At 51.7% G+C, this 11,732-nt stretch overlaps 1 protein-coding gene across 1 annotated transcript in view; it reads left to right on the top strand.

Annotated features, from left to right (window-relative positions):
• Positions 1–89: 89 nt before the first annotated feature.
• LOC140427357 (uncharacterized) overlaps positions 90–11,732 on the top strand; it is a 164,300-nt gene continuing 152,657 nt past the window's right edge. Inside the window, exon 1 of the mRNA XM_072512907.1 lies at positions 90–152. Within this exon, the coding sequence (XP_072369008.1) occupies positions 90–152 (63 nt within the window). The remainder of the gene's footprint in view (positions 153–11,732) is intronic.

Raw genomic sequence — 11,732 nt, 5'->3', positions numbered from 1 at the left:
GTGGGGGGTAGATGTGTTATGGTGAGTGGGAAGCTGACCCCGGGGGGGGGGGGGGTAGATCTGTTATGGTGAGTGGGAAGCTGGAGGGGATGCCGGTGGTACTACTGAACATTTATGCTCTGAACTGGGACGATATAGAGTTCATGAAGCAGGTATTGGGGAAGATCCCTGATCTGGACTCCCGTCGGCTGATTATGGGTGGGGGGGGGGGGACTTTAATACGGTTATAGCTCAAGACAAGGGAGCGTGTCAGCTGCAGCAAAGGAGTTCATGGAACATGTGAGGGTAGGGTATGGATCCGTGGAGGCTTAAGCGGCTGAGAGCGAAAGAATATTCATTCTTCTCCCATGTACACAAAGTGTACTCCCGAATTGACTTTTTTGTTATGGGTAGGACGTTGCTGGCGGCGGTGGTGGACGTTGAGGTACTTGGCGATTGTGGTGTCTGATCATGCCCTGCACTGGGTGGACATGCGGGTCAGTGGGAGAGTGGTGGGGGGGGGGGTTTGTTAGCGGAGGAGGAGGGGGGGGGGGTGGTTAGCGGAGGAGGAGGGGGGGTGGTTAGCGGAGGAGGAGGTGTGTGCGGGTGAGGGAGGTCATTCGGATGTATGTGGAGATAAAAGATACGAGAAGGTTTCGGCAGCTACAGTATGGGAGGCGTTGAAGGCAGTGGTGAGAGGAGAGTTTATGTTGTTATGGGCACACAGGGAGAAGGCGGAGCGTGGAAAGAGACTAATAGGTTCGTGAAGGAAATTCTCCAGGTGGACAGGAAGTACTTGGAGGCCCCGGAGGCGGGGTTGTTGAAGGAGCGGCAGAAGCTGCAGATGGAGTTTGGGTTGCTATCTACAGGAAAGGCGAGGGGGGAAGTGTATGAATATAGGGAGAAGCCTAGTCTGATGCTAGCACACCAGCTAAGGAAGTGGGAGGCAGCGAGGGAGATTGGGCAAGTGAAGGGCAGAGGGGGAAATATGATCTTGAACCCGGTGGGGGTGAATGGGGTGTTCAGGGACTTTTACTGCTGGCTGTAAGAGTTGGAACTCCCAGCGGGGGGGGGGGGGGGGGGGGGATGAGGCGGTTTTTGGGGGGATTAGAGTTTCCAAGGGAGGAAGACGAGCTGGTGGAGGGCCTAGGGGCACCAATTTGAGGGACTGGAGGCGATCCAGTCGGTCAAGGCCCCGGGGCCGACGGGTACACAGTGGAGTTCTATAAAAAGTTCTCTGGTGGAGTGCTGGGGTCCTTGCTGGTCAGGATGTTTAATGAGGCTAGGGAGCGTGGGGGTGCTTCCCCCACCCCCCCCCCCCCCCCCGAAGATGTCACAGGCCTCGATTTCTCTCATCCTGAAGTGGGAAAAGGACCTGGAGCAATGCGGGTCGTACAGGCCAATCTCCCTATTAAATGTTGATGCCAAGCTTTTGGCCTTGAGAATAAGAGGACTGTGTGACAGGGGTGATAGGGGAGGACCAGGTGGGGTTTGTGAACAGGAGGCATTTGGTGGCGAACATTAGAAGACTGTTAAATATGACAATGATGCCCTCCGTGGGAAGAGAGGGGGAGGTGGTGGACACCAAGGATGCGTAAAAGTCCTTTGATCGGGTGAGTGGGAATATATTTTTGGGAGGTCCTTGGATGGTTTGGGTTTGGGCAGGATTTTGTAGACTGGATCCGGTTGCTGTACAAGGCACCGGTGGCGAGTGCGGACGAACCGAGTGAGCTCGGATTATTTTTGGCTGCACTGAAGTACGAGGCAGGGATGTCCACTCTTTCCCCCGCCTGCTTCCCCCCCCCCCCCCCCCCTGTTGTTTGCCTTGGCTATAGAGATACTGGCGATGGCATCGAAGGACTGGCAGGGGATAGAACGGTGGGTGGTTTTGGGGGGGGGGGGGGGGTTGTGGACCACAGGGTCTCGCTATATGATGGAATGGGAGGGAGCCCCAATAGGGGTGGTGAAGCGAAAGTGGGAGGAAGAACTGGGCAGGGAATTAGAGACGGGGTCGTGGGAGGATGCCCTCAGTCGAGTCAGTTCGTTCTCGTTGTGTGCCAGGCTTAGCTGGATAAATTTCAGGTGATCCACAGGGCGCATATGACTGGCCCGAATGAGCAGGTTCTTTTGAAGGGGTGGAGGATAGATGTGTGCAGGAGGGCCCGAAAATCATGTCCGCATGTCTGAGGCTTAGAGGATTTTGGCAGGGATTTGCCGATGTCATGTCAACGCTATTGACGGTACGGGTGGTTCCGAGTCCAGAGGTGGCGATTTGTGGTGTGTCAGAAGACCCAGGAGTCATGGCCAGATTTCTCAAGCTCGAGAAGATCAAGTTCGCACTGCGGGGAACGATGCTAGGGTTTGTAGCCGTTTATCGACTTCTTTGAGGAAAATTAAGCTGTCAGCAGATCTAAAGGGGGGGGGGGGTAAGAAGGAGGCATGGGGGGTTGGTTGAGGTGGTAAATAGTTAGTGGGAGAGGGGGATTGAGGAATTGTGTATGTAAGCCATGTTGGCTGGATTTGGTTGGGTGGGTGTTATTTGCTTTGTTGTTTGTCCTCTTAAAAATTGTATATATGCCTTAATAAAATATTTTTTAAAAACATAGGAAAAGGTGCCAAGATGTTTAACAAATGTAATCAGACAAAAATTGACACTACACCACAGAAGGATACCTTGGGATAGATGATGATCAAAGCAGTGGATTTTAAAGATGAAGGGGTTTAAAGAGGAAATTGCAGAAACTGGTCTAAAGCTGTCTAAAGGGACAGCTGTCAATTGTGGGACCGATTAGGTGGGGCATGATGCGTTAGGCAAGTAAGTTTGATGTGGACTGCACTCGATGCAGGGAAGCTAGAAATAGACGTCTAACACTGGAGAAGATCCAACACTGTTTTATTCAACAATAGAATTGGTAAACAAATTCAGCTGTGGGTAGACACAATATATATTTTTTAGAAATATTTTTATTCAAATTTTTACATATTTTCAACAAACACCCCCCTCTTACAGAAAAAAGAAAAACAAGAACACATAAATAAACATCTTACAACTACATCACAAATTCCTCCAATATACAAACCCCCCATTAAGCAATAATAAACACAGTAGGGAAAACACAAAGTCCTCCTCCCCCCCCCCCCCCCCCCCCCCCTCTGGGTTGCTGCTGACCACCTCCTAACACCCTGTTAGAAAGTCTAGGAACGGTTGCACAGACCCTCTCAAGGCAAATTTTACCCTCTCCAATTTAATGAACCCTGCCATGTCGCTGATCCAGGCTTCTACGCTCGGGGGGCCTCGCATCCTTCCACTGTAGCAGAATCCTCCGCCGGGCTACCAGGGATGCAAAGGCCAGAATACCGCCTCTTTCGCCTCCTGCACTCCCGGCTCGTCCGATACCCCAAATAGTGCTAACCCCCAGCTCGGCTTAACCCGGGTGTTCACCACCTTAGACACCGTCCTCGCAATACCCCTCCAGAACCCATCCAGTGCCAGGCATGCCCAGAACATATGGGTATGATTTGCTGGGCTCCCCGAGCACCTCCCATACCTGTCTTCCACCCCAAAGAACCTGCTCAGCCTTGCCCCTGTCATATGCGCTCTGTGAAGAACCTTAAATTGGATCAGGCTAAGCCTGGCGCAAGAGGAGGAAGAATTAACCCTACACAGGGTGTCCGCCCACGTACCCTCGTCTATCTCCTCCCCAAGCACCTCCTCCCACTTACCCTTGAGCTCCTCCACCGAGGTCTCCTCCTCCTGGTAGATCGCCGAGACCCTGCCCTCTCCAACCCACACCCCCGAGAGCACCCCATCCTGGATCCTGAGTACTGGAAGTAGTGGGAACTCCCTCACCTGCCGTCTTACAAACGCCCTTACCTGCATGTACCTGAAGGCATTTCCAGGGGGAAGCCCAAATTTTTCCTCCAGCGCCCCAACGCTCGCAAACGTCCCATCTAAAAACAGGCCCCCCATCCTTCTAATTCCTGCCCTGTGCCAGCTCAGGAACCCTCCATCCATTCTCCCCGGGGCGAACCGATGGTTCTCCCGGATTGGGGACCAAACCAAAGCCTCTACCTCACCCCAGTGGCGCCTCCACTGCCCCCAAATTTTCAAAGTCGCTGCCACCACCGGACCCGTGGTGTACCTAGTCGGCGGGAGCGGCAGCGGTGCTGTCACCATCGCTCCAGACTCGTGCCCACACAGGACGCCATCTCCAGCCTCTTCCACGCTGCCCCTCCCCCGCCATTACCCACCTGCGTATCATCGCCACATTGGCAGCCCAGTAATACCCTTACAGATTAGGTAACGCTAACCCTTCTCTGTCCCTACTCCGCTCCAGAAACACCCTTCTCACCCTCGGGGTCTTTTTTGCCCACACGAATCCCATGATGCTCCTACTGACTCACTTAAAAAAGGCCTTAGGATCAGGATGGGGAGGCACTGGAATATAAAAAGGAACCTCGGGAGCGCCGTCATCTTCACCGACTGTACCCTACCCACCAAGGAGAGCGGCAGCATATCCCACCTTTTAAACTCCTCCATCTGCTCCACCAGCCTCGTCAAGTTGAGCTTGTGTAGGGCCCCCCAGCTCCTGGCCACCTGGATCCCCAGGTACCGAAAACTCCTTTCCGCCCTCTTCAGTGGAAGCTCGTCTATCCCCCTTCCCTGGTCCCCTGGGTGTACCACAAAGAGCTCACTCTTCCCCACGTTGAGCTTATACCTGGAAATGTCCCCAAACTCCCTGAGGATCCGCATCACCTCCGGCATTCCACCCACTGGGTCCGCCACATACAGTAACAGGTCATCGGCATACAACAAAACCCGGTGTTCCTTCCCCCCCACCCCGTACAAGCCCCCTCCAGTTCCTGGACTCCCTTAGAGCCATAGCCAAAGGCTCAATTGCCAATGCAAATAGCAAGGGGGATAGGGGGCAGCCCTGCCTCGTCTCCAGTACAGCCGAAGGTATTCAGACCTCCTCCGATTCATGCCACACTTGCCACCAGGGCTTCGTAAAGTAGCCTAACCCAACTAATGAACCCCTCCCCGAACCCAAACCTCCTCAACACTTCCCAGAGGTACCCCCACTCCACCCTATCGAAGGCCTTCTCCGCGTCCATCGCCGCCACTATCTCCACCTCCCCCTCCACTGTAGGCATCATGATTACGTTAAGGAGCCTCCGCACATTGGTATTCAGCTGCCTTCCCTTAACAAAACCCGTCAGGTCCTCGTGAATCACCCCCAGGACACAGTCCTCAATTCTGGTAGCCAACACCTTCGCGTCCACGTTGAGGAGAGAGATTGGCCTATACGACCCACACTGTAATGGGTCCTTGCTCCGCTTCAGATCAGCGCCCTGGACAGCGCTTCATTGAAAGTCCTCACTAATAGAGGGCCCAGCAGGTCCATGTACTTCCGGTAAAATTCCATCGGGAACCCATCTGGCCCCGGTGCCTTCCCCGCCTGCATACTCCCCAGCCCCTTAGTCAGCTCCTCCAGCCCTACCGGTGCCCCAAGCCCAGCCACCTGCTCCTCCTCCACCCTCTGGAACCCCAGTCGATCCAAAAATCAACACAATCCCCCCCTCCTCCGTCGGGGGCTCAGACCTATACAGCCCCTCATGAAAGTCTCTAAATACCCCATTTATTCCCACCGCACTCCCCCCTTTATCCCTAACTCCCCCAGTTTCCCTCGCTGCCTCCCGCTTCCGAAGCTGGTGTGCCAACATCCGGCTAGCCTTCTCCCCGTACTCATACACCACCCCTTGCGCTTTCCTCCACTGCACCTCTGCCTTCTTGGTGGTCAACAGGTCGAACTCAGCCTGGAGGCATCGTCGCTCCGTGAGTAGTCCCTCCTCGGGGACCTCTGCATACCTCCTATCCACTCTTAAAATCTCCCCCACCAATTTCTCCCTCTCTCTCCTCTCCTTCTCCTTGTGGGCCCTGGTGGAGATTAGCTCTCCCCTAATCACCGCCTTCAGCTCCTCCCAGACCACCCCCACCTGCACCTCCCCATTATCGTTAGCCTCTAGATAGCTTTCAATGCACCCCCGGATCCACCCGCTCACCTCCTCATCCGCCAGCAAGCCCACATCCAGGTGCCACAGCGGCCGCTGGTCCCTCTACTCCCTCACTTTGGAGCATCCACGATGCTGAGGACGTCGTGGATAGCACGTTTAGCGAGTTGGTCACACCGCAGGTGAAAGGTACTGAGGGAGATAGAGAATGGGTGACCAGAAGACAGAGCAAGAGTAGGAAGGCAGTGCAGGTGTCCTCTGCGGTCATCTCCCTGCAAAACAGATATACCGCTTTGGATACTGTTGAGGGAGATGGCTCACCAGGGGAAGGCAGCAGCAGCCAGGTTCATGGCACCGTGGCTGGCTCTGCTGCGCAGCTGGGCAGGAAGAAGAATGGCAGGGCTATAGTGATAGGGGACTCAATTGTAAGGGGAATAGACAGGCGGTTCTGCGGACGCAATCGAGACTCCAGGATGGTATGTTGCCTCCCTGGTGCAAGGGTCAAGGATGTCTCGGAGCGGCTGCAGGACATTCTGGGGGGGGAGGGTGAACAGCCAGCTGTTGTGGTGCACATAGGCACCAACGATATAGGTAAAAAACGGGACGAGATCCTACAAGCTGAATTTAAGAAGCTAGGAGTTAAACTAAAAAGTAGGACCTCAAAGGTAGTAATCTCAGGATTGCTACCAGTGCCACAAGCTAGTCAGAGTAGGAATGTCAGGATAGAGGGGATGAATACGTGGCTCGAGAGATGGTGCAAGAGGGAGGGATTCAAATTCCTGGGACATTAGAACCGGGTCTGGGGAGGTGGGACCAGTACAAACCGGACGGTCTGCACCTGGGCAGGGCTGGAACCGATGTCCTAGGGCTGTTTGCTAGAGCTGTTGGGGAGAGTTTAAACTAATGTGGTGGGGGAGATGGGAACCGATGCAGGAAGTTGGAAGGTAGTAAGACAGGACAGAAATAAAAGGCAGTAAGGGGGAAAGTGTAAGGCAGAGAAGCCATAGTCAAAAATCAAAATGGGCGACAGTACAAGGTACAGTGACTGAGGGGAACTCAGTGAATAGGACCAGGAATACTAAAAGAAATAAAACGGGAAGTGAAAACATTAATGGTAAGCGACGCGGCAGGTTGTTACGTGAAGATATGGGTTCAACGACAAGGAAAATTAGGAGAAAGGTTAAGAGGAAATATAACTTAGGCGAGGTTACTGATCAAGGTGTTAAGATTCAGAACAGAGGTAAAAAAGCCAACATAAGTGTACTTTACCTGAATGCTCGTCGTATTCGGAATAAGGTAAATGAGTTGATGGCGCAAATCATCGTGAATGACTATGATTTAGTGGTGATTACTGAAACATGGTTAAAGGATGGTCACGACTGGGAGTTAAATATCCGAGGGTATCAAACTTTTCGGAAGGACAGAGTGGATGGTAAGGGAGGTGGTGTAGCTCTGTTATTTAAGGATGCCATCCGGGCAACAGTAAGGGATGACATCGGTGCTATGGAGGATAAGGTTGAATCCATTTGGGTGGAAATCAGGAATAGTAAGGCGAAAAAGTCACTGATAGGAGTAATCTATAGGCTACCAAATAGTAACATTATGGTGGGGCAGGCAATAAACAAAGAAATAACTGATGCATGTAGAAATGGTGCAGCAGTTATCATGGGGGATTTTAATCTACATGTCGATTGGTTTAACCAGGTCGGTCAAGGCAGCCTTGAGGAGCAGTTTATAGAATGTATCCGCGATAGTTTCCCAGAACAGTATGTAATGGAACCTACAAGGGAACAAGCGGTCCTAGATCTGGTCCTGTGTAATGAGACAGGATTGATTCAGGATCTCGTAGTTAGGGATCCTCTCGGAAGGAGCGATCACGATATGGTGGAATTTAAAATACAGATGGAGGGTGAGAAGGTAAAATCAAGCACGAGTGTTTTGTGCTTAAACAAAGGAGATTACAATGGGATGAGAGAAGAACTAGCTAAGGTAGTCTGGGAGCAAAGACTTTATGGTGAAACAGTTGAGGATCAGTGGAGAACCTTCCAAGTGATTTTTCACAGTGCTCAGCAAAGGTTTATACCAACAAAAAGGAAGGACGGTAAAAAGAGGGAAAATCGACCGTGGATATCTAAGGAAATAAGGGAGAGTATCAAATTGAAGGAAAAAACATACAAAGTGGCAAAGATCAGTGGGAGGCTAGAGGACTGGGAAATCTTTAGGGGGCAACAGAAAGCTACTAAAAAAGCTATAAAGAAGAGTAAGATAGATTATGAGAGTAAACTTGCTCAGAATATAAAAACAGATTGTAAAAGTTTCTACAAATACATAAAATAAAAAAGAGTGGCTAAGGTAAATATTGGTCCTTTAGAGGATGAGAGGGGAGATTTAATAATGGGAGATGAGGAAATGGCTGAGGAACTGAACAGGTTTTTTGGGTCGGTCTTCACAGTGGAAGACACAAATAGCATGCCAGTGACTGATGGAAATGAGGCTATGACAGGTGAGGACCTTGAGAGGATTGTTATCACCAAGGAGGTAGTGATGGGCAAGCTAATGGGGCTAAAGGTAGACAAGTCTCCTGGACCTGATGGAATGCATCCCAGAGTGCTAAAAGAGATGGCTAGGGAAATTGCAAGTGCACTAGTGATAATTTACCAAAATTCACTAGACTCTGGGGTGGTCCCAGCGGATTGGAAATTAGCAAACGTGACACCACTGTTTAAAAAAGGAGGTAGGCAGAAAGCGGGTAATTATAGGCCAGTGAGCTTAACTTCGGTAGTATAGAAGATGCTGGAATCTATCATCAAGGAAGAAATAGCGAGGCATCTGGATGGAAATTGTCCCATTGGGCAGACGCAGCATGGTTTCATAAAGGGCAGGTCATGCCTAACTAATTTAGTGGAATTTTTTGAGGACATTAACAATGCAGTAGATAACGGGGAGCCAATGGATGTGGTATATCTGGATTTCCAGAAAGCCTTTGACAAGGTGCCACACAAAAGGTTGCTGCATAAGATAAAGATGCATGGCATTAAGGGGAAAGTAGTAGCATGGATAGAGGATTGGTTAATTAATAGAAAGCAAAGAGTGGGGATTAATGGGTGTTTCTCTGGTTGGCAATCAGTAGCTAGTGGTGTCCCTCAGGGATCAGTGTTGGGCCCACAACTGTTCACAATTTACATAGATGACTTGGAGTTGGGGACCAAGGGCAATGTGTCCAAGTTTGCAGACGACACTAAGATAAGTGGTAAAGCAAAAAGTGCAGAGGATACTGGAAGTCTGCAGAGGGATTTGGATAGGCTAAGTGAATGGGCTAGGGTCTGGCAGATGGAATACAATGTTGACAAATGTGAGGTTATCCATTTTGGTAGGAATAACAGCAAAAGGATTATTATTTAAATGATAAAATATTAAAACATGCTGCTGTGCAGAGAGACCTGGGTGTGCTCGTGCATGAGTCGCAAAAAGTTGGTTTACAGGTGCAACAGGTGATTAAGAAGGCAAATGGAATTTTGTCCTTCATTGCTAGAGGGATGGAGTTTAAGACTAGGGAGGTTCTGCTGCAATTGTATAAGGTGTTAGTGAGGCCACACCTGGAGTATTGTGTTCAGGTTTGGTCTCCTTACTTGAGAAAGGACGTACTGGCACTGGAGGGTGTGCAGAGGAGATTCACTAGGTTAATCCCAGAGCTGAAGGGGTTGGATTACGAGGAGAGGTTGAGTAGACTGGGACTGTACTCATTGGAATTTAGAAGGATGAGGGGGGATCTTATAGAAACATATAAGATTATGAAGGGAATAGACAGGATCGATGCGGGCAGGTTGTTTCCACTGGCGGGTGAAAGCAGAACTAGGGGGCATAGCCTCAAAATAAGGGGAAGTAGATTTAGGACTGAGTTTAGGAGGAACTTCTTCACCCAAAGGGTTGTGAATCTATGGAATTCCTTGCCCAGGAAGGAAGCAGTAGAGGCTCCTTCATTAAATGTTTTTAAGATAAAGATAGATAGTTTTTTGAAGAATAAAGGGATTAAGGGTTATGGTGTTCAGGCCGGAAAGTGGAGCTGAGTCCACAAAAGATCAGCCATGATCTCATTGAATGGTGGAGCAGGCTCGAGGGGCCAGATGGCCTACTCCTGCTCCTAGTTCTTATGTTCTTATGTTCCCCTAGCTCCAGCTCCACCCAATGCGGGGCATGGTCTGAGATGGCTATGGCTGAATACTCCGTGCCCTCCACCCTCGGAATTAGTGCCCTGCTCCTAACGAAGAAGTTTATCCGGGAGTAGGCTTTATGGACGTGGGAAAAAAAATAAAATTCCCTGGCCCCCAGCCTGACAAACCACCATGGGTCCACTCCTCCCATCTGGTCCACAAACCCCCTCAGCACCTTGGCCGCTGCCGGCCTCTTACCTGTCCTGGACCTGGAGCGGTCCAATGGCCCAACATGCGCCGCATAAATCCGTCATCGTCCCAATTCGGGGCATATACATTCACTAATACCACCCGCACCTCCTGCAGTTTACCACTCACCATCACATACCTACCTCCATTGTCTGCCACGATGTTCAGCGCCTCAAACGACACCCGCTTCCCCACCAAAATCGCCACCCCTTGATTCTTTGCGTCCAACCCCAAGTAGAAAACCTGCCCTACCCACCCCTTTCTCAGCCTAACCTGATCTGCCACCCTCAAATGCATCTCCTGGAGCATAACCACATCTGCCATCGGTCCATTCAGGTGCGCGAGCACACTGCCCCGCTTGACCGGCCCGTTCAGGCCTCTCACATACCAAGTTATCAGCCGGATCAGGGGGCTTCCCGCCCCCCCCCTTCAGATTAGCCATCCCCTTTTCTAGGCCAGCCACGTGCCTGCGCCTCCCGCACTCTCCATTCCCCCCAGCGGCAGACCCCCGCTCCAGCTCACCTTTGGCCAATGCAGCAGCAACCCAGTCCCCCCCCCCCCCCCCCCCCCCCCCCCCCAGCTAGGTCCCATCTCCCCACCCCCCAACGGGGCCCCGTCCATCCAACCACCGACGCTCACACTCTCACAAATTGCTGGCTTTGAAAGCAGACCAAGGCAGGCCAGCAGCACGGTTCAATTCCCGTACCAGCCTCCCCAAACAGGCGCTGGAATGTGGCGACTCGGGCTTTTCACAGTAACTTCATTTGAAGCCTACTTGTGACAATAAGTGATTTTCATTTCATTTCACTTCGAACCATTTCACCCTACCCCATCCAGCACCCAAGGAAACAGTACAGAACAGAATAGAACATCCCCCAAAGCACAGTAACCACAGTAGGCCCCTGCGACCTCCCCTCACAATTGACCCTCAGTGTCCAACTTTTCGACCTGAATAAAGATCCACGCCTCCTCCGGCGTCTCAAAGTAATGGTGCCGGTCCTTAAACGTGACCCACAGTCGCGCTGGCTGCAGTATTCTGAATTTCACCCCCTTCCGATGCAGAACCGCCTTAGCCCGATTGTACCCGGCCCTCTCCTTGCCAACCTCCGCGCTCCAGTCCTGGTATATACGGACGTCTGCATTCTCCCAGCTGCTGCTCCACTCCTTTTTTGACCATCTTAGGACACACTCCCTGTCCACCAAGCGGTGGAACCGCACCAATACCGCCCGCGGCAGCTCGTTAGACTTGGGCCTCCTCGCCAGGACTCGGTGGGCCCCATCCAGCTCCAGGGGCCTCGGGAAGGCACCCGCGCCCATCAACGTGTTCAGCATCGTGACCAC

The sequence above is a fragment of the Scyliorhinus torazame genome, chromosome 7, assembly GCF_047496885.1.
Source record: "Scyliorhinus torazame isolate Kashiwa2021f chromosome 7, sScyTor2.1, whole genome shotgun sequence".
Taxonomy (NCBI): domain Eukaryota; kingdom Metazoa; phylum Chordata; class Chondrichthyes; order Carcharhiniformes; family Scyliorhinidae; genus Scyliorhinus; species Scyliorhinus torazame.
The sequence above is the reverse complement of the archived record's forward strand: the minus strand, read 5'-3'. Positions and strand labels throughout refer to the sequence as shown.